The 23,639-nt window shown below is 40.6% G+C and overlaps 2 protein-coding genes across 2 annotated transcripts in view; both read right to left on the bottom strand.

Annotated features, from left to right (window-relative positions):
- The window catches only part of parp4.1 (poly(ADP-ribose) polymerase family member 4, gene 1), a 116,142-nt gene that overhangs the window by 57,867 nt on the left and 34,636 nt on the right, over positions 1 to 23,639 (bottom strand). The gene's annotated exons all lie outside the window — the stretch shown is intronic.
- Positions 3,901 to 9,946, bottom strand: LOC116406515 (protein mono-ADP-ribosyltransferase PARP4-like). The gene is made up of 6 exons (XM_031897277.1): positions 9,727 to 9,946; positions 9,552 to 9,623; positions 8,823 to 8,897; positions 6,781 to 6,883; positions 6,042 to 6,171; positions 3,901 to 5,118 (listed from the first exon to the last, which is right to left on the bottom strand). The coding sequence occupies exons 1-6, from the start codon at positions 9,784 to 9,786 to the stop codon at positions 4,926 to 4,928; spliced, it is 633 nt and encodes a 210-aa protein (XP_031753137.1). The 5' UTR covers positions 9,787 to 9,946; the 3' UTR covers positions 3,901 to 4,925.

Here is a 23,639-nt window from a genome sequence, read left to right as displayed (position 1 = left end):
CAAAAGCTACTTTAAGGCTAATGCCACACGAGGCGTACAAGGAAAACAGTCTAATATTTGCCTTAGCTCTAACTCTCCGTTAGCTAATGTAAACATCAGAGGGAGAAGTAATAATCTCCGCTGCATGCTGGCTAATGCGCGAAGCTTGTTGGGTAAATTAGGGGAGCTGCAGGCTATTGCATGTACTGAAAATTATGATTTAATTGGTATCACCGAGACCTGTGGGATGAAAAATGCGACTGGGCTTTGAATTTAAATGGTTACACGCTTTTTAGGAGGGACAGAGGGTTGAGGGGTTTGTCTTTATGTAAAATCAGATTTCAAGCCATGTAATAAAGACATTACCAATGAAAACGTTTGGGTAGAAATTTCAGTAGGGCTGAAGGTCACAAAGAAAATGATCCTTGGTGTATGCTATAAACCACCCCGTATAGAGGGGGATGAGGCCCAGCTACTTTTGCAAATGGAGGACGTGCAGACTTTGCCAGTATAAGGGCATCTCTGCAATGTGTCAGCTGGGAAAGGCTTTTCATAGGGTTACACACAGTAGGAAAATGGAACATCTTTAAATCATTGGCTTTGCAGGTATACACAACAGTATATTCCCCTTGTAAGCAAGGAGAGGCATCGCAAAGCAAAACCTTTATGGCTGAATAAAAGAGTTAGTGTCGAGGTTGGTAAGAAAAAACGTGCTTTTAAAGCATTCAAGTTAGCTGGGACAGCAGGGACTTTCATCAGGTACAAGGAAGCAAATAAAGCAGCAAAAAAGCTATCAGGCAAGCTAAAATAGAGATGGAAAGGGATATTGCAGCTAGGAGTAAAAAGAATCCAAAATTATTTTTTAATTATGTGAATAGTAAAAAAATGAAGCAAGAAGGGGTGGGAACCTTATTATCACGGGGGGGTAAGTTGGTTGATGAGAACAGGGAAAAAGCAGAAATTTTGAACTTTTATTTTTCATCTGTCTATACATCTGAGGAGCCACATAATGAAGGCTTCCCTTTTAATATGCCCAGTTCTAGTAATTTAGCTACTGACGCATGGGTCACTCGGGAGGAAATTCAAAAGAGACTTGAACAGGTAAAGGTAAACAAAGGTCCAGGGCCGGATGGGATTTATCCCAGGGTATTATATGAGCTGAGCGCTGTGATTGCCAAACCTCTTCACTTAATTTTTCAGGATTCGTTGAGGTTTGGCATGGTGCCGAGAGACTGGCGGATTGCTAATGTGGTGCCGTTATTTAAAAAGGGATCCCGTTCTCAGCCTGAAAACTATAGGCCTGTTAGTCTGACATCAGTAGTAGGAAAACTTTTGGAAGGGGTAATAAGGGATAGGGTACTTGAATACATTGCAGTTCACAATACTATTAGTTTGTGCCAGCTTGGTTTTATGCGTAACAGATCTTGCCAGACTAATTTAGTCGCCTTTTATGAGGAGGTGAGTAGGAACCCCGATGCTGGAATGGCAGTTGATGTCATCTACTTGGACTTTGCTAAAGCATTTGATACAGTACCTCACAGAAGGTTAATAATCAAATTAAGGAATATTGGCCTAGAACATAATATTTGTAATTGGATAGAGAACTGGCTGAAGGATAGAGTACAAAGAGTGGTGGTAAATGGAACATTTTCTAATTGGACCAGTGTGGTTAGTGGAGTACCGCAGGGGTCAGTCCTTGGGCCTTTGCTTTTTAACTTGTTTATTAATGACCTGGAGGGGGGCATAGACAGTATTGTTTCTATTTTTGCTGATGACACAAAATTGTGCAAAACTATAAGTTCCATGCAGGATGCTGCCGCTTTGCAAAGTTATGCATTTTGGTAGAAATAATAAAAACGCAAACTATCTACTGAATGGTAGTGTGTTGGGGGTTTCCTTAATGGAGAAGGATCTAGGGGTTTTTGTAGATAACAAGTTGTCTAATTCCAGGCAGTGTCATTCTGTGGCTACTAAAGCAAATAAAGTGCTGTCTTGTATAAAAAGGGCATTGATTCAAGGGATGAGAACATAATGTTGCCCCTTTATAGGTCCCTGGTAAGGCCTCACCTTGAGTATGGGGGGCAGTTTTGGGCTCCAGTCCTTAAGAAGGATATTAATGAGCTGGAGAGAGTGCAGAGACTTCAACTAAACTGGTAAAGGGGATGGAAGGGTTAAACTATGAGGTTAGACTGTCGAGGTTGGGATTGTTTTCTCTGGAAAAGAGGCCCTTGCGAGGGGACATGATTACTCTGTACAAGTACATTAGAGGGGATTATAGGCAGATGGGGGATATTCTTTTTTCCCATAAAAACAATCAGCGCACCAGAGGCCCCCCCTTTAGATTAGAGGAACGGAGTTTCCATTTGAAGCAGCGTAGGGGGTTTCTCACGGTGAGGGCAGTGAGGTTGGGGAATGCCCTTCCTAGAGATGGGGTAATGGCAGATTCTGTTAATGCCTATAAGAGGGGCCTGGATGAGTTCTTGAACAATCAGAATATCCAAGGCTATTGTGATACTAATATCTACAGTTAGTACTAGTGGTTGTATATATAGTGTATGTATGTGAGTGTATAGATTGGTAGGTGTGGGTTGTGTGTGCTGGGCTTACTTGGATGGGTTGAACTTGATGGACTCTGGTCTTTTTTCAAACCTATGTAACTATGTACATAAGTAGCGCTTTATAAATAAAGTTATACATACATACATACGAGGCGTAGGGCGGATATTTACGGCAAGAGTAAAAGCGCTTACTGAAAATTCAGCCCTACGCCTCCTACTCGTGCCTGCACCCGAGCGTATCTCATTCATTCGGGTGCAGGCACAAGTAGCAAGCGTAGGGCTGTATTTTCGCCAAGTGTTTTTCCGCTTGCCGAAAATATCAGCCCTACGCCACGAGGCGTAGGGCTGAAAATTCCGCCCTACGCCTCCCACATGTGTCTTCACCCGAATGAATGAGATACGCTCGGGTGCGGGCACATGTAGCCGAAATACACATAAAAACGTGAGACTTTCAAACCGAATTTTCAGTGTTTTTCCGCTTGCCAAAAATATCCGCCCTACGTCTCGTCTGGCATTAGCCTTAGGCTACTGTCAGACCAGGCGTATATTTTCGGCAAGCGTTTTTCATACGCCATATGCCTAGTCGGAAATCAGCCTTAATTAAATTTGTATCTTTTTTAGCTTCAGTGCAGGAGATCAAAGGGAAATGAGGGACTTTTCAGTAAGAATCCCGGACTCCGGGTTGAGCTGTCAAAAGAGGGACTGTCCCGCGAAAATCGGGACAGTTGGGAGGTATGCCCTAAGCTTAGGTAAAGTGGCCTAACTAGCGTTGCTATCTGTGTTTAAATCGGTGGACAGGTTGGTGACATTGGGGGCAGGCCAGTTATATCATCACCCTTAATGCTTCACACCACTTTTTACACAGCATCATAAATATACCCCTAAGGGGTATATTTATCATGCTGTGTAAAAAGTGGAGTGAAACATTACCGGTGATGTTGCCCAGGGCAACCAATCAGCAATTAGTTTTTAACAGATAGAAAACCAAAGCAAAGCATCTGATTGGCTGCTATAAGCAACATCACCAGTAATTTTTTACTCCACTCTTTACACAGCATAATAAATATACCCCTTAGTGTAATGATCTGGCTTAATTGGGGGAAAATCCCTTCTTCTACATTTCCCGCTGTGTTGTCATGAGGTTGCCCCTTAGAGTTCAGCACTGCCCACAGGCAGAGTTATAGAAAAAGTCCCATCCCTATAGATCACAGATAAATTAAGAAAAGGAAGCTAAATACCAAGCTGCACAACCCAGCGGTGTATGGGGCATCAAATACCATTAAACAATAGTAATGTGCTATATCTTCTGTTAATGTTTGTATGTTTCTTTAATGTAGTATATCAATAAAATGAAACACTCAGGCAATTTCACCATGTTACATTTATTGGGCAGACATGGGACATGGGCACATCTAGTTCAGCTATTAATTTGGGCTTGCAACAATAGCCATATGAGATCTTTATATATCACAACAGGATAAAAAGCCATTTTATTGTTAGCCACTGTGGCAATATTGTTGCTTTTTATGGACCTGTCAGGTGTGTCCTAGCTTACTATTTTGCAATAGGCAATATATTAGAATCAAGCTTCTATTAAAGAAAACTGACTTTTCAAAGATTAGTAAGAGCAGCGGGTGGATTTACCCCACCAGAATAAAGCTTATGAGCAGGAATATAAATACAGGCTGCTTGTTTAGGAAAAGCCAGTTACAGTGATAGTGCTGTATGGGCTGTATCTAACAGCAGCAGGAAGGCACTTGGACTGTTCTGTTCTGCTTCCCTAAGGCTAGTGCCATATCAGGCAGAGTCCCGGCCTGCATTTACCTGCGGATCCACCCCTATACTCATATCATCTTTCTGATGTGCCTGCACCCTGAACCACTGTGTCAGCCCAGGCGGAGGCACATGGAGCAGATTTCAGTGCTAAAATGCACACTCAAGAGTTTCCGCCCAAAATCCACTTTGTGTGCCAGCGCCCCGGCCAACGCAGCGGCTCCAGGCACATCAGGAAGCCGTTAGGAGCACAACATCAGATTCTCGGCCTGTTTTTATCTGAAGGCAGATAGTCCGCCTGGTGAGGCACTACCCTTACACAAACTAGTGCAATAAGCGCTCCATAAAAGTGAGGAGGGTCTCAGCTCAGCCAACACCTCTCCACTTCTGGAACAAATCAGGCAGTAATGCTAATCTCTGACTGGCAGAAAAGGTTCAATGCCTGCTCTCCTGCCAGAGGTACCCTGTGCATTTAATATGTAAACTTGTTATATTTAATTAACAGGAAATGTTTGATACATGATGAGACAGAATATAGAAGCGAGTTTGACCATGAGTGCTGTATAGGGTACTGGATGTGGCCAACCCCACCACAAACAGGAATAATGATTTAAGTTAACTGTTTGATCTGTCTCTGCTCACAGCAGGATAAAGATCAGAGGAAGGATCCACAGGATCAATGGATAATAACTTCCGGGTGGCAGATTCCCAGTCTTTGCCCAAGCCGAGTCGATTGCAGATGCCAGGATACTGACTGTCTCTCTTTCTCACCCATTCCATGGCTCTCTCAGTTGCCTGGTGGAACTGGCTGTGTAAAGGCACATTAATAGGTTACACACACTAGTATTACCAGTATGAATGTAAAATTGCTCTGCTAAGCACAGTTGAAATGCATATTCTGCCCTGTAATCTGAAATGTGCCACCTGCTGTTCATTTCATCTAACTGCCCAGAATGATTTATTATTTAGTAAAGGGGAACTCCACCCAAACACAACTTAAGCTTTTTGAAAAGAAAACACAATTTCAAGCAACTTTGCAATATAAATCAATTCAAAATATGCAGCCTTTTTGTGATGTTTAATGTAATAATAAGGTTTGGAACAGTTCCCTAAGCCCCGCCCCCTGTTCCCCTGCTGATCTGGCTGGCTACTTTGGCACTCAAATAAAATGTAACAGTAGTCGCCTGTCCTCAGCCTGCATCCTCCCAATCCCACAATTCCCTGCAGACGTGGTGTCATTAAGGAAAGTAACATCACAGTGCAATGCATTGTGGGTTATGTAGTTCTTGCATGCTGTCTGTAAGCTGTGGAGAAGTTGTTACAATTTGTAACATCAACGTTTTAGTCCCTCCTCCCCTGCCAGGATTTCAAATGATGGAGATAGAAAACTGTTTTGCAGCTGGATTTCAGCATATAAAAATGGTATTTATTCCGGCTTTTTGAAGGAACAGATTACAGTGATATGTTTATTGGGGTTTCTGTGTTGGGTGGGGCTCTTTAACAAACTTTGGTTCAGAAACCAGAGTTCCCCTTTAATGCATAGAAGCTGGCTTCTAGTACATTGTTTTAAATGTTGGAACTTGTATACACTAAATTGTACATTAAACCAGATAATAAAAAGGGCCATACAAACACTGCTTTCAATAGAAATAATATATTTATATACAAATAACTGTAAGACCACTGAGAATGTGTCATAAATGTATAATGGAAAGACATGGAAAGGGTTACCTGGTGCCGGAGGGCTCATCCAGTGACACCAAACTCTTACATTTTATCCCTTGCAAGTTATTAGTGCGGATTACTTGCAGCACCAAGAGTGTGGCAATGAGTTTTGGAACCTCCTCCTTTCCTTTGCTCCCTAAAATATAAAACAAGTTCATATGAATTAATATAACCAAAATAAACAGGCCAATAAGATTGCTCAATGAGGATGGAACTCAGAGGAACATTTGGTCAACAGAGGAAGCATGATGCCTGGCAAATGCATTTCCCTAACAGTCAGCTAGTGGTCCCCAAGAACGTACCTTCAAGAGAAGTGTCTGGCAGAGAACTGGGGAGAACTTGCTACTGAGGAGGGGAGAGAGACTCCAGGCTCCATATATGCATGTGTGTGTGAGAGGGAAAGAGGGTGAGTAGCTGATAGAATGTGCATAGTGTTCCTTTGTCATTGCTAATATATTTTTCTTATATTACATACTATAACCAGTACATGTGTCGGTGTTATTCCTTTTGTGACCTTTGTGGAAAGTCTCAGGACTCGTTAGTTTAATGGGGCATGGGCGGTTACAATGCAGTTAACAGAGGACAGCCGGGGTGGTATCAGGCACTTCTCCGCCAGCTGAAATATGCCAGCAAAGGAAACGCCCCACATGCATAGTAAATATAAAGCAAACATCTCCCACAGAGGGTGGGTTTGTGGTTAAGATGCTGTAAAAAGCTATTAATGCAATGCAAGCAAATGACTTACCAAGGGACTGGATACCATTTTTAACTAAAAACTCATTGCACAAGTAATTGACATCAATGTTTATCAATGATCCGAGAGCTTCATTCAGCTGCCAGTATCCCTCCTGGGGAAAAAACATAGAGCAATTGTTTCTAGTCAATATATTCATAGTTCTTCACATAAATGAGTAAAGTTGTTCTATTGCATATTAAATTTACAATACAGGTGCCATATGGTGCATTTCCACTGAAAGAAATACCAAGTTCTACAGTTTGCAGCTCTTATCATTCCCAGCAACAGTCAGGCAATCCCAGTGCAGCCAATAAAAGGGCAACCATTTGCGGGTTTTAACCTTGACAGCAAGTAAGTTGCAGGTAAAACTTAATCCCTGTCCCTGTATAAAGAAGCAGTAGAATTCTTCAGATTAAAGTGAGTGTAGGACTGGCCAGACCAGGGATGATTTAGACATAGACTCCCTTGTCCTTGCATTTATTTTATGGTAGCACCCTCACTTGCCTATGGTTTAAAAGTTCTACAGCTTAGGGTTCTTACAGAGCTTGTCCCTTCAGGATAAACATTTGATGATGAGTTGGCCAGTTCTTAATGATAATTAAAAACATTCCATATGCAATGCAATAAGATAAGATGGCTTTGCGCAACAGAAGTTATGAATCAATAGAGTGTGTAGAACACAAGTGCACAAAGCCAGACCCATCTGGCTATTTAATCATTTGTCCTGTCAGTTAGATGGACATATTGGTGGCAATTTCACAAGCACAAGTATGGATCCTAAGGCTAATGCCCAGACATGGCGTTTGGCGTATATTTTCGGCAAGCCGAAGATCGCTTGCCAAAAATAGCACCATACACCTTCTACCTGTGCCTGCAACCGAATGAATGGAATACGCTCGGGTGCAGGCACATGTAGCCAATATCCGAAAAAACACGAGACTTCTTATCTTCGGCGGATATCAGCTACATATGCCTGCACCCGAGCGTATTTCATTCATTCGGGTGCAGGCACAGGTAGGAGGTGCATGGCGCTATTTTCGGCCAAACGCCACGTCTGACATTAGCCTTACATCATAAGCATACAAGCTGAATAACCCAATCACTCAATGGTTGGGCTACATGCTCTCGGTGTTAACAGCATTTTACCTCTCTCTTTGCACCTTCAGAAAAAATTCAAGACTGACGAATCTTTCCAGAGAGAGGGGATGGAAGGGTTAAACTATGAGGTTAGACTGTCAGGGTTGGGGTTGTTTTCTCTGGAAAAGAGGCTCTTGCAAGGGGACATGATTACTCTGTACAAGTACATTAGAGGGGATTATAGGCAGATGGGGGATGTTCTTTTTTCCCATAAAAACAATCAGCGCACCAGAGGCCCCCCCTTTAGATTAGCGGAAAGGAGCTTCCATTTGAAGCAGCGTAGGGGGTTTCTCACGGTGAGGGCAGTGAGGTTGGGGAATGCCCTTCCTAGTGATGTGGTAATGGCAGATTCTGTTAATGCCTATAAGAGGGGCCTGGATGAGTTCTTGAACAATCAGAATATCTAAGGCTATTGTGATACTAATATCTACAGTTAGTACTAGTGGTTGTATATATAGTTTATGTATGTGAGTGTATAGATTGGTAGGTGTGGGTTGTGTGTGCTGGGTTTACTTGGATGGGTTGAACTTGATGGACACTGGTCTTTTTTCAACCCTGTGTAACTATGTAACTAACTATGTAACCTCCCCAACCAAGCCAGCATTGCACATTACTTTTTCTGGGTTGTTTGGCTCCTTTTCTGGATATGACAAATAAGATTTTTTCCTAGACAACTAGAGAGTTTTTAGAATCCAGAGCCACTGGGGGAATCTCCCAAAGAACAGAGGGCTGGGTGGGAGTTATATACCCACGATAAACATTTTCTACTTTATTCACGTTCACAGCAAAATTAATATATAAAAGATAGATTTTTGGTAGAAAAATTACAGTATGACAAATTTCACTGACTCCTTCTCAGAGTGTGCAGACTCACAATATACTGCAGAAATAAAGACAGAATAAAAACACCTTACCTCACACTGTAGAGCAGACAGTAAAGAGAAAGATGGGCATTTTCTCACTTTTTCTTTATGGGACAATGAAGAAATCTGTAACAAAAATATATCTGAGTTACAGTACATATATTATGAAAATAGTTGCAATAAAAACTTTTTGACTGGTATTTTCCTGTCCACACAGGAACTCCCAAACCTACCACTGCTGCTTCCCATTCATATTGATACAGCACCTGAACCAGTGCTAATCAGTAACCCTTTAACTGCAATGGCACATGGGGAAATTTGTCACCCACAGTAAATCTGCACTACTACAGGAGACAAATGTCCCTGCCCCTCACTTTGGATACCGCAAGTAAAATACATTTTGTTGCAGCGATCTGGCTTAATTGCAGGAAAATTACTTGCTTTATATCACGTTATATACAGTATATATATATATATGTTTATAGTCTTTATAATAGTGCTTCTTGATATCATGTCAGTATATACTTTGTGATACAGTATAATCACATACCTGCAGTAATTATACATCCCGGTTACTACAAATAAGTATTAAGGTACCTATGGTGAGGTGGGCTCATCATGTGCCTTCCCTGTATTTTCATGCAATTCTACTGCCAAGCTTTTAACCCCCGGTTCATCTGGAGACCCAAGCACATTATGGACGGTACTAGGCACTGTATGAGTTTGATTTTTGAGTTGGGAAGAATCAGTTAAGCAGCTGCTAGAGAGAGGTAATGGTACCTGTGTAGGAGGTGGTGCATCAGACTTTTCAGTCGAGGAATTAGGAGGCACTGGGTCAGATCCTTCTTCACCCTAAAATGTACTGATGTTAGAGCTTATATGTGAAGCTTTAATACATATTTCCATGGAGGGCATGCTGTATGAAATAAGATCAATTTTTAAAGGGGATGCTCACCTTCAGACAAAAGTCTGGATTTGAACATGACCTGTGAGAAAAAACAGGTTTGTAAATCATCTATATTGTTTAAAATGTGTAGTTTTGAAGCTACAGACCAGGATCAGTGCTGCTACAGGCTCTCTCCTTTGCTATCTCCTCTCTGTTCTGAAGGGTTCACCAACACCAACTTGCGTTCTGCCCAAACAGGAAGTTGACACTGAACTGGTTACATGCCTCCCCTCTCCTGCTTTATTTGCATTTCATTAATCCCATTGGTTAAATCTTGGTATCAAAGATGTGCAAATGAAGCAGGAGAGGAAAAGACATGTACAGTAACCAGTTCAGTGTCAACTTTTTTTTTTGGCTGCCTGCCTGCCAAGTCCTGGTCTGGGAAATCCACTACTGAGAGAGCAGAGAGAGGTTGGTGAGAGCTTAGCAGCACTGATCCTGGTCTGTATCTTCAAAACAACACCTTTTAAATAATAAAGATGACTTACAAAAATTCATTTTTTTTTTCTCATAGGGGCTGTTCAAATTAAGACTATTGTCTGAAGGTGAATATCCCCTTTAACATTAACATTGATTTTTACTTAACAAAGACAGGAGACACACTCAGCAATCAACAGAATATGCACAAGGAGAGCACAAAGGAGAGCATGGTGCACTGCTCCAGAAGAAGTCTCTGACTCTGGTTCCTGTGTCAATAAACCAACTAAAGTAACCTAGTAAAACAATTAAATTAAGTCATAATAAGAATAAACAAAGCATGTCATGATATCATGAGGATAATGAGCATACACATTATTTGGATCCACCGGCATGGGACAATGTTTCTCAATCCATATGGGTCCAAACTAGTGAAATTTAAGCAGCCTCTTTGCAAGTATGTAATGTTGCTATTCACCAAATGTATCCATTAAGAGCACTGGGGGAGGGTTTGGACTTCCAGTTAGTGGCCATGTTTTTTGTAAATAATAGTACAGGTATAGGACCCGTTATCCAGAATGCTCGGGACCAAGGGTATTCCGGATAAGGGGTCTTTCCGTAATTTGGATCTCCATACCTTAAGTCTACTAAAAAAATCTATAAAACATTAATTAAACCCAGTAGGATTGTTTTGCATCCAATAAGGATTATTTATTTATATTCTGGATAACGGGTTTCCGCATAAGGGATCCCATACCTGTAATGCGTATCAGGATCCATTCAGCATGGAATGGAGAGACATCCTTGGCCCAGCTCAATAGTAGAGTACAGGGGTTTAAAGGAATGGGCAAGGCAAGGGATTGAGAAATGGTACCAGTAGCTTTCAGCCAAAATGTTTGAATTGTAGGGCAGGATAAAACCATATGGAGAAATGTGGTGGAAGGGTGGTTGCATCTGAGACATTCCTCTGGAACTGCAGGTTCATCTTGTGAAGCTGATGGGGGTTCCAAAAGTTCTATGTAAATACCGGACCAGGAGCATCTTACCTCATAGTCATAGGCAGGTTTAAGAATATTTGGCAAATATTTAAGGGTCATAGTAATCTATGGGTCATTTTTTCATATAAGTTAGGAAAGAAAGAGGTAGTGGGTTGAGCTAGGAGACCATGGAACTGGGACAGTGGTTTCCAAAGGTGAAATAGTGTTTGTTCCCCTGTAAGGAAGACTTTTAAGCGCCTCAAAAGAGCCTCCAGCTTCATGAAAAGTGGTGGGATTATCAAGAAAACAAATAATAAAGCCTCTACTCTAAATAGTATTTATAACAAAGTAAATGTAAACGAATGACAAATTGAAGCCCCAAACAAATCAAAACCCGTACCAAATAAATATAAAGGTCTGGGTGTGAACACCCCAGACCTAGCGCAGTTGTGAAAAAACTCTAGGGGGCCCCAATGGAAATTTGTAATTAATGCAGAATCAGAAAAAGCTCACCAGAGTCCACAGTTGGTCCGGGTGCTCAGGGCCCCGAACCCGAAGCTGAAGGGAGAAGTTATATCATATACAGTTGAGCTCCAAACATCTCCGGACACGACATGCTGCTAAAACCAGGTCTTTATTGTTCCATCTAAAAACTAGACGCCTGACATGTTTCGTGCGCGAACGCACTTACTCATAGGCATACATATACAACAGTAGGAGGGTTTAAATAGTGTCATAAGCAATTAAACATGCAAATTAAGACATCAATACATACACCCCCATCAGTAAAAAAGCACACATAGTGGAATCTGGAACCTGTATAAATCAAAACTGTAGGCTATATTTACAAGGCCAATCATTTAAAAAAGACTTTTTTTTGTAAAATACATATGTAGAATACATCCAATCAATTCAAGTAAACTGTTCAATACATCAATATCAATAAATATAGTGAAAAGTAAATAATATTAATTTAATACATGAATGGCAACATTAAATGTTAGAAATTCTTTTATGTACAAATAAATAGACTCATAAATTCAAACATAGCAGCTAATGTCAAAAATAGAATTGAGGCCATTAGGATGTCGTGTATCAAGAGTAAATATCCATTTGACTTCAGAACGTAAGAGCCTAGCATATAAGTCACTGCGCCTTACATCAGGAAGAATTTTATCTATGACTTGAATGTGCAAAAACGATACATCAGATTGGCAACATTGTAAAAAGTGTCTAGCCACGGGACTGCTGCTACTTCTAGCAGCTATATGTCTAATATGTTCCCTCATCCTGCTCTTAAGGGAGCGTGTTGTACAGCCAACATATTGAATGCTACATCTTGAACAGGTTAGAAGATACACAACATATCGCGTATTACAGTTGGCATAAAAATGCATGTTAAATACTGTCCCAGACACTGAACTACTAAAGGTAGTGGATTGCCTGATATGTGAACAAGTAACACATCTGCGTGCTCCACAGCGATATGTACCCTTTACTGTAAGCCATGTCGCTCTCAAAGGCCGGGACCGCCACAGAGTTGGTGAAAGTATATTACCCAATGTGGGAGCTTTTTTTGCAACAATATTGTAACCACCTTGTAATACCAATGCCAAGTCAGGATCATTATAGAGAACAGGAATTAAATTAGAAACTATACGTTTAATCTTATAGAACTGATTAGATCTTAGAGAAACTGATAAGATTAAACGTATAGTTTCTAATTTAATTCCTGTTCTCTATAATGATCCTGACTTGGCATTGGTATTACAAGGTGGTTACAATATTGTTGCAAAAAAAGCTCCCACATTGGGTAATATACTTTCACCAACTCTGTGGCGGTCCCGGCCTTTGAGAGCGACATGGCTTACAGTAAAGGGTACATATCGCTGTGGAGCACGCAGATGTGTTACTTGTTCACATATCAGGCAATCCACTACCTTTAGTAGTTCAGTGTCTGGGACAGTATTTAACATGCATTTTTATGCCAACTGTAATACGCGATATGTTGTGTATCTTCTAACCTGTTCAAGATGTAGCATTCAATATGTTGGCTGTACAACACGCTCCCTTAAGAGCAGGATGAGGGAACATATTAGACATATAGCTGCTAGAAGTAGCAGCAGTCCCGTGGCTAGACACTTTTTACAATGTTGCCAATCTGATGTATCGTTTTTGCACATTCAAGTCATAGATAAAATTCTTCCTGATGTAAGGCGCAGTGACTTATATGCTAGGCTCTTACGTTCTGAAGTCAAATGGATATTTACTCTTGATACACGACATCCTAATGGCCTCAATTCTATTTTTGACATTAGCTGCTATGTTTGAATTTATGAGTCTATTTATTTGTACATAAAAGAATTTCTAACATTTAATGTTGCCATTCATGTATTAAATTAATATTATTTACTTTTCACTATATTTATTGATATTGATGTATTGAACAGTTTACTTGAATTGATTGGATGTATTCTACATATGTATTTTACAAAAAAAAGTCTTTTTTAAATGATTGGCCTTGTAAATATAGCCTACAGTTTTGATTTATACAGGTTCCAGATTCCACTATGTGTGCTTTTTTACTGATGGGGGTGTATGTATTGATGTCTTAATTTGCATGTTTAATTGCTTATGACACTATTTAAACCCTCCTACTGTTGTATATGTATGCCTATGAGTAAGTGCGTTCGCGCACGAAACATGTCAGGCGTCTAGTTTTTAGATGGAACAATAAAGACCTGGTTTTAGCAGCATGTCGTGTCCGGAGATGTTTGGAGCTCAACTGTATAGGATTATCAAGAAGTTTTGCAGAGAGGTAGTATAGCAGGATATTTGGGCAGCAGCAGTGGGAATTTGATGGGTCTTAAGAGAAACCTGTGGAATTTTATGACAATGACCTCAGGAGTGTACTGGAACAAAACTAGCTGGGGTGTTAACAGGGGCCTGCCGGAATAGATGAGTATATTTTGAGAGCATAATCATTTTAAATAAATTTATGTGGCCAAGTACTGTCATTGTGAGGACCAGGCCTTGTTTTGTAGATTGTGAAGAATGTGCATCAAGTTTTGCAAAGTTATTCAAATTCTTGTATTGTCTATTGAAAATATCATGGATTTCTACCAGTTAATTTTAAGACCGGAATATGCCGAGTGTTGGCTGATCAGATTGAGGGTCTTCAAGAAGAACTTGTGAGGGTGTTCTAGGATGAGTAGTTTGTAATCTGCATGTAATGCAATAGTTTCCATGACATTCCCAGGCCTTTACCTCAAGACTGACCTTTTGAGAAGAACAAAACCCTAAGAATTAATATAGGAAGAAAGTAAATATTTTATATACTGAACATAGTGCACAAGCATCTCTATAGCAGCAATGATCTAGGCTTTCAGACTTGTCACAGGAGCTCCCTATCTTTGATTTTATTAGGAGTGTCAGTGACACTGCACATGCTCAGTTTGCTCTGGGCAGCTGTTGAGAAGCTGGGCTTAGGGGTCATAGCAAATTATCAAGCAGAAAAAAAGGTTTGTCTGCCATATAAGCTGATGCTACAGGACTGATTAGTAAATTCTGATGCTAAGTGCACTGATTTCAAAACAGCCATGTAGTAATTATTTGTAATAATTATTGATCAGTCTTATATTGTGACATTTATAATCTATATATACAGTATATTGTGAGTCAGTCCCTAAGCTCAGGTAAGTGACAGCAGCCCGGAACATGAGCAAAAAAGAAGATGGGGAGCTACTGGGGCATATTTGGAGGCACAGATCTTGGGCTGGTACAGATGCCCAAAACATGATGTGCAACATTTCTGCCCTAATTTTTTAGATAAGCATTAGTTCCCCTTTAAAACAGTGGGCAGAGATCCCATGGCTATTGTTAAAAAAAACTCAATTTTTGATGTACTTACATCAGAACTGTGGTCAGAACTGTTTTCTTCAGAGCTTTCCTTATTGGATTGAGAGTTACGACGTCCCTGCATTATTCTTTTATAGCGGCTAGTTTTGTGCCAAGGAGTTTTCTGTTTTTTAATTTCCCAGTCCATGTGGGGCAGAATATCAACATCTATTGCAGATATCATTTCCTGCACATTCTGCACCCAGTTCTCTTGCTTTTCCTGCTCCCCCTAAGCGAAAAAAGTATTCCCTGTTAGTTTCTTGCCTTGCTTTCCAAAGACCCCCCTCCCGGGCACAAAGGTGAATCTGAAAACACATCAATAAATAAAACCATATACTCTGAAAATGTCTCCATCACTCACCTGTTTTTCTTCAGCAACAAAGCGAGTAAATTCACTGACAAGTGAGTACTTCTTGCTGAGCCCAATAATAAAGGGCTTTAATTGGTGTTTTTTCATCTACATGTAGGAAACAATAAACATATTAGTCATGTGATACAGCGCAGTTATGATTCATAGTACTGCTTGCCTCACACAATGGGTGCTAGCCAGGGCCACCACTGAAGAATAAAGTTGGTAGGTGGTTAATTCTCAGGATGGGGGAATCAGGAGCTATAGAAATAAACACCACAAGGTTAAGCTAAGGGCTACTTTTGACAAATTTGAAGTGTCAAAGCAGAGCAAAGACACAGGAGTGTAGAACACTGTATTTCTACATAAAAATTCAGGATGCCCATAAAAGGAAAGATGTTTTCAGTGGACGAATAGAAGCATTCTTCCAAACTGACCCATCTCATGGTCCAGAGGGGCCTGTTACTGGATAAATTAGGTTAATCTAGCTGTTCATTAATAAATGAATAGCTATGCTGCATATATTGTGAATATATTACATTTATTCACGCTAAGAAATTATTTCAAATCCTTTTAGATCCTTTTCTATCATGTTAATTGAGCATAATACACTTTACTTACACTATATAAATTATTTAAATTGTGTTTCCTTCTGTCTTGAAATTACACAATCACAGCAACAGGCAGGTGCCATTTTGTGAACATTGTTATTAATGCAAGTTTTGTATCACCCAAAAAGCCTTGTGTGTGCCCCAGAGTGGGGGACTTAATGCATATGCCCACATACAGGATATGTGAGAAGGGAGGGGGAATGTGAGGAGTGTAGTGATATCTAGGACATGCAGAATGGAAAGTGAAAGTAGTTGCCTGAGTCATAGAGGCGGGGCAGGCGATATACGATTGATAGCTCAGATTTTATCACTGTAGTCTTCAATTAAAATAAATATTTTAACTATGTTACTAGTCAATTAAAGCCCCCACTCTCAGTACCAAGCTGCGGTCAAAGAGTGTTTTTTTTTTAATCGGACACAACATTAATCCTCTTGCATGCCAGAAAACCCTCCGCACTCGAGGTCTTTCAAGGAACTACTACTGGTGTGAGGGTACTACCAAACCTATCACTAATGGCTAAAAGCAGTAAAGCTGGCTGTACACTGCCTGATCTACTTGTTTTGCCTGGTTGCTGTACAAGCAGCTCTCTGCCTGATTTGGTCACCCAGGAGTAGGGCCAAAATGGGGCTGATACAATTATTGGCTCTGGGGCCAACAATCGGATCATACACCGGGGCCTACACAGGCTGTCAGATGAAGACCACAATAACGCACAAATATACTCCTCGTCCAACGGGATTTTCAAACCTGTCTGATTGATACCTGGGCAATTGTCAGGCAGATTCATTCATGCCGGCCCATTGGTGGGCCCCATACAAGCTGCTGATTCAGTCTGGAAGGACTTTCTATTGGCCCCTGTAAACCCTTTGCTACTGACAAGAAACGCTTTAGAATAAACATTAACATTGCTGTAAGTCAAACGCAAAACATAACAAACCTCATGCTTCTGTTTGATTAGGTGCAGGATTTCATTCTCATAATCCCTAATAATGGCATTGGCTGCCATTTTGTGAAGCATCTGCGTGGAAAACACAAGCATAAATGTACAGCAGCAGCTTAGAGTGAAAATATAAGCAGTGCTGCCCAAACTGCACCCCACCAGATGTTGTTGCCCTGTTACTCTGCTGAAAAATACTATAAACTGACAGAAATTACCTCCCCCCGCCCCCCATACAGATATTGAATATACTTCCATGTGGTCAACTGGTAGGAGAATGGGATTTACCATTGCATTGCATTGCTTATTCTGGAATCATAGTAATGGAGTGGGGGTTGTAGGCTACACACACACCTACACACAGGTACAATATAACAAATAATACCTAAAAAACTATTTTAAACCAGGTTGTTTTGTTTATTAACAATGTAATATGGGCAGGCAGTTGCCAACACCTCTGTACTGTACTGTACCCATGCAACTATTAAGTTTAACCTTCATCCAAATATTTACCGTTCCTGTAGATTTTTGCAATTCGGTAGCTGATACCGCAGTGTCAAGCTCATGATCTGTAAATGAAGCTTTAAGTGTGACCTAAAAGTACAAAGAGAGGTAAAATAAAAGAATAATATGACGTACCGTGCAGGGGCTAGGGCTTCGACCCTTTGAGCCTAAATGTCATTTTTCTATTGCATTGTATATTATTATTATTATACTATAAATTGTTACAGTAGTACAGGTGTACGATCTATTTTCCGGAATGCATGGGACCTTGTGGTTTCTGGAGATGGGATTCTTCTGTAATTTGGATCACCATACCTTAAGGGTGCTAGGCTAAGTAAAAGTGCTGCAGAAACTAAGAAACTCAAATAGTGGGCCCATTAGAGCACTGTTGCTCCTTACTATAAAAGGCCTAGCTCTGAAAGGCACGGAGGGGAGCATCAGTGGCACAAAGGAACCCTGTTCTGAAGATATACATGTGCCACTCAAGTGCAGCTTGAACGCCCATGGGCAGCCCACATAAGTGCCTCTGCCTTTTAAACATTCCCCCTTGATCACCTTCATAAATGATCCCCAATCTCATGACTTCTTTAAGTACCACGAAAATCAACTTCTTCTTTCAACCTGTTACTACTTTCACCTTGACATGAACATTTCTCAAATTTCTAATAGCAATATAATAATATACTGTGTATGAACCGACGTATTGTCACCATATTGAACCAATCACATGATAAGTAGAAAATATTATTTTAAAACAGAAAATCCATACCTGAGTGCAATCAGAGACAAACCCACAAACTAGTAGATGCTTGTATGGGAACAATGGGGGTATGAGTGTTGGAGCTTGTATTGGTTCTGGGCAGTTCAGGCTTGCTTGCTGCCATTTAACAGACATATCCCAGCACGAAGGAGACCATATTCCTTGAGTCTGAAATCCAATCTGTTAGATAAGTAGATAAGTTCACATCAAGAGAAGTACAATCAGAATGCGCTGTTATCGTCAGCCCACAGAGCACATAGCAATTTGCCAACACTTTGGAAATTCAAGAATCATGAGGGTGTCCATATGGGTTATTTAGGATCAGCCTGGGACCCTATAGATGTACTGGGCAAACACATGGCTCTACAGCTGTTGGAAGCTTCAATCCTGACTCAAGGTGACTTCTTATATGGGGAATATGTTCTGGTAAAACTGATTTAGGATCTAAAGGACATGTCGACCCAAAAAAAAACTTTTTGCCTAATAAAATATGAAAGTATTAACATTTGTTTAGTGTTTTAAAAGTTGTTTGTAAATGTAATTGCTACTGAAAGCAGCTTTTGCTGAACGCCTGATTATGATTTTTTAAACAATGTTGCAAAGGTCAGTCTCCTCCAGCGAGGCAGGTCTGTCAGTCTGCTGGCTTGTGTTTCAAAAGTCAGAGCCCCCAGGGCAGAGAATAGAGAAGGGACAGATAAACACTGCTTTTAAAAGAAATTATATATACTAAATAAATAAACAAATTTGTAATGAATGTATATTGCAAGGGTACTTAGAATCATGTTTTCTTTAATTAGGCAAAAAACTATTTTTTGGATTGATGTATCCTTTAGGGAACAGAAATGAAAGGCGATAGTCTGAACATATAAGTAGTAAAGGGGAATCTCCAATATAAAAGATTCAATTCTAATAACACTAAGTTACACACATACCTTTTCCGTAGAGACTAAAGGGTCTTCAGAATACACACAGGTACCACGAGTTTGTTGAGACAAAGACCTCATCAGATGTTTATTTGCTGTTGTACTGGAAGAACAGGCTAAAGGTTTATAACTACACTGTACTCATCACAGAAAACTATAAAGCACTTAAAATTACACATATCTAGTGGTATCTTATTAAATCCCAAATGAAATTAATATATAAAATAGTAATAAAACACTAATTCATTTCCATTGGTTGCCTAGCAAGGCAACTTCGGGGGACTTCGGAAAGCCGAGGCAACACATGTTTTCCTTCCATCGCCTGTGGCGATTTACATTGTAGGAATGTAGGAAAGTATTCACCAATAGAGAAGATTAATCACTGGGCAACTGATCTCCTTGTCTGTCATCAGCCTCTGAAGGTAATAACTAGGCGGGTGTATATGTTGGGAAATGTACTGTCGCTGTGTTTGTATTCATTCTAACCTTCGGAGACATTCCAGGTGTAATTACCTGTTAAGTTCTTGAGGACTCGAGATTCATCATTTTATAAATAGTGATGAGTGAAATTTTTCGGCAGGGATGGATTTGCAGCATAAATCCACATTTCCCCATTGGCGGATTGCTAATATGTAAAGTATGGAGATTTTAGTACTTGGGGTGGGTTAACATCTAGGATTTGGGAAGATTTTACTGAAATATGAAACTGGAACCAGCAGAGCTATAAAAGTGGCCATTTACTCAGTATGCAAAGTGCAATTTCGTGCGCAAGTTGTCATATTTTTTACCCCAATGTAGCATTTTACCATCACAGTTTCATCACTATGGCCTTGAGGGGTCAATGTGCCGGATATATTTGCAGCTGAAACTTTGGTTGGTGTCACTTCTGCCTCAAAATGATACCTGTGCCCAATCCCTTAGGTGCCAGTCTGTTGTGGGAACTCTGGACCCTTGTAACTCTTGTTACTATAAGTACAGTGGCTTGCAAAAGTATTCGGCCCCCTTGAACTTTTCCACATTTTGTCACATTACAGCCACAAACATGAATCAATTTTATTGGAATTCCACGTGAAAGACCAATACAAAGTGGTGTACACGTGAGAAGTGGAACGAAAATCACACATGATTCCAAACATTTTTTACAAATAAATAACTGCAAAGTGGTGTGTGCGTAATTATTCAGCCCCCTTTGGTCTGAGTGCAGTCAGTTGCCCATAGACATTGCCTGATGAGTGCTAATGACTAAATAGAGTGCACCTGTGTGTAATCTAATGTCAGTACAAATACAGCTGCTCTGTGACAGCCTCAGAGGTTGTCTAAGAGAATATTGGGAGCAACAACACCATGAAGTCCAAAGAACACACCAGACAGGTCAGGGATAAAGTTATTGAGAAATTTAAAGCAGGCTTAGGCTACAAAAAGATTTCTAAAGCCTTAAACATCCCACGGAGCACTGTTCAAGTGATCATTCAGAAATGGAAGGAGTATGGCACAACTGTAAACCTACCAAGACAAGGCCGTCCACCTAAACTCACAGGACGAACAAGGAGAGCGCTGATCAGAAATGCAGCCAAAAGGCCCATGGTGACTCTGGGGGAGCTGCAGAGATCTATAGCTCAGGTGGGGGAATCTGTCCATAGGACAACTATTAGTCGTGCACTGCACAAAGTTGGCCTTTATGGAAGAGTGGCAAGAAGAAAGCCATTGTTAACAGAAAACCATAAGAAGTCCCGTTTGTCCCGTTTGCCACAAGCCATGTGGGGGACACAGCAAACATGTGGAAGAAGGTGCTCTGGTCAGATGAGACCAAAATGGAACTTTTTGGCCAAAATGCAAAACGCTATGTGTGGCAGAAAACTAACATTGCACATCACTCTGAACACACCATCCCCACTGTCAAATATGGGGGGGCAGCATCATGCTCTGGGGGGGCTTCTCTTCAGCAGGGACAGGGAAGCTGGTCAGAGTTGATGGGAAGATGGATGGAGCCAAATACAGGGCAATCTTGGAAGAAAACCTCTTGGAGTCTGCAAAAGGCTTGAGACTGGGGCGGAGGTTCACCTTCCAGCAGGACAACGACCCTAAACATAAAGCCAGGGCAACAATGGAATGGTTTAAAACAAAACATATCCATGTGTTAGAATGGCCCAGTCACAGTCCAGATCTAAATCCAATCGAGAATCTGTGGCAAGATCTGAAAACTGCTGTTCCCAAACGCTGTCCATCTAATCTGACTGAGCTGGAGCTGTTTTGCAAAGAAGAATGGGCAAGGATTTCAGTCTGTAGATGTGCAAAGCTGGTAGAGACATACCCTAAAAGCCTGGCAGCTGGAATTGCAGCAAAAGGTGGTTCTACAAAGTATTGACACAGGGGGCTGAATAATTACGCACACCCCACTTTGCAGTTATTTATTTGTAAAAAATGTTTGGAATCATGAATGATTTTCGTTCCACTTCTCACGTGTACACCACTTTGTATTGGTCTTTCGCATGGAATTCCAATAAAACTGATTCATGTTTGTGGCTGTAATGTGACAAAATGTGGAAAAGTTCAAGGGGGCCGAATACTTTTGCAAGCCACTGTAAATGCATATTTTTATATTGGTACCTTCTGCAATTTAAGAATAGAATTATATATATTTATAATGTGCTTAGTAATGTAATAACTGTCACATGACTCCTTGAAACATGTGTATTATAAAGAATAATGTTTATCCTGGCGTAAAATTTGGGGTTATAAGAAGTTACCTCAGAGTTTCATAAAAGCAGCTGGCATGCAGCCGTGGTGACTTCTAATATCCTTATAATTCACAATAGGGAGTATATTATTCCATATATAAATGTTTTTAAGTATGATTATTTATTAAGACTTGTTCTGGAGTGGTTTCCTTGTAACAAGTACGTGAGTAAAACCCACTTTCTGTTCATTCCTATAGGATTTGTAGAAGCGTAGTTATCAATGGGTGAAAATTAGAGTTCGCCATTTTATAAATCTTCTTCTAAAAATTCCATGAATAAACAGAAAGTGAGTTTTCCTCTAGTGAGCTCTAATCTCAAAGTTTAATCAAGCCGCCCCTAAACGTGTATGTACAGGGGGTGTGGCTTAGTGGCTTAGTTCCCTCTAATAATGAGCTTGGAACCTGTACTGCGTTTGTGAGCCCCTAAGCGCAAAGCATGAAACATGTCAGGTGATGTTCTAACCATGCCTGAATAAAGCTTACACTTCTATTCTCATGGTCTCCTTTTGGATCTGATGCTTTCGGCAAGTTATCACGCAGATGATGGATTTTGGGTTGAAATGTATTTAGTAACCACGGACTCTAGCTATATGTATCCATCATTTGGCTTTGCTGCCCGTCACACCATTGATATCACACAATGGTGAAATAAGCCTTTGCAGCAGCACACAGCATGACATGATGGCATAAAATGCTGCATCATGGGTAAAAGGTAAGGCAACTTTATCACTTACCCCTAGTGTCACTTAACAGTATATTGTGACACAAGCCAAATACCAATACACCATTTCTTACCCAACAGCGCAGCTGTATATACTCATTTTCCCAGCATTCTTGTTCAGGATTTTAAAGACAAGACTCTCATTCTGTATGTGCCCATCGGATATAAGAAGAATTTTATGCATTCCCAAGGATGGAGGCAGCAAACTCAAGGCCTGCAAAGGCTTCCACAGCTCTGTGCCCCCCATGTTTGGTTTTGCCAGCTAGGAAATAAAAAAAATTATGAAGGAAAGCCAGAACTCAGGTATATATATACTATGGAGGACAAGGAAAATTTGAGCTGCTTTATATTTGGGCATTGTGAGGAAGATAATTAGATTCCCAGTATACAACCCCCCTCCCTTGGTGTGATACTTTTATTAGCAGGAGTCCATTAGGCTGGGGGATTATCTGTGTATTGAAATAATTATCTTCCTCGCAAGGACAAAACATGGAGTTGCTTTAATTATAAATAGTCACAAAGTTAATGCTCTTCCCGATTCTGTCCTACACCAACAACATCTTTCTGTTGGAAAAAATATTACATAATAGTCATAGGGATAATAGGGATTTACAGTACACATGTGAGGCACTGTGCTCACACACAAACCCAGGACATACACAAATTGTAGGCTACATTGGCCAATGAATAGACAGAGTTGTGCCTTTTACCCCACACTTCTTGTTACAGTCAGAACCTGCATTTTTTTTTTTTTTTTTTTTTTTTAAAGGAGCCAAGGCAAAAACTCAGGACTCAAGGCAGAGACACAGGATAACCAGGAACCTGGACTGCAGCTACAATGACTATTACTGACCCCAGGCACAATGAGGTTGGAGGTGGCAACAACAGAAACAGAAGTGGCAGACAAGCAAACTCACAATGCCTTCAGCGCCCCAATGAGAAACCACCACAGCCCAGGGTTCAAAACCTTACAGGTCTTGACAAGGGTAAAAGGGTAATCACTAGCAAGTGACAATGCACTTGTGCTAGCTGGGCATGGGAATAAGCACTGCATTGCTCTAAAACAGACTAAAAGGCTAACATTTGTA

This window comes from Xenopus tropicalis, chromosome 2 (assembly GCF_000004195.4).
Source record: "Xenopus tropicalis strain Nigerian chromosome 2, UCB_Xtro_10.0, whole genome shotgun sequence".
NCBI classification, from domain to species: domain Eukaryota; kingdom Metazoa; phylum Chordata; class Amphibia; order Anura; family Pipidae; genus Xenopus; species Xenopus tropicalis.
This window is presented reverse-complemented; position numbering and strand designations above follow the sequence as displayed.

Excerpts from the sequence above, each read along its gene's own strand:
- LOC116406515 (XM_031897277.1), bottom strand. The coding sequence starts at position 9,786 with ATGATTTACAAACCTGTTTTTTCTCACAGGTCATGTTCAAATCCAGAC. Across the intron at positions 9,624-9,726 it reads ATCCAGACTTTTGTCTGAAG|GGTGAAGAAGGATCTGACCC; the intron begins GTGAGCATCCCC and ends AGTACATTTTAG. Across the intron at positions 6,172-6,780 it reads AAATGGTATCCAGTCCCTTG|GGAGCAAAGGAAAGGAGGAG; the intron begins GTAAGTCATTTG and ends TTTATATTTTAG.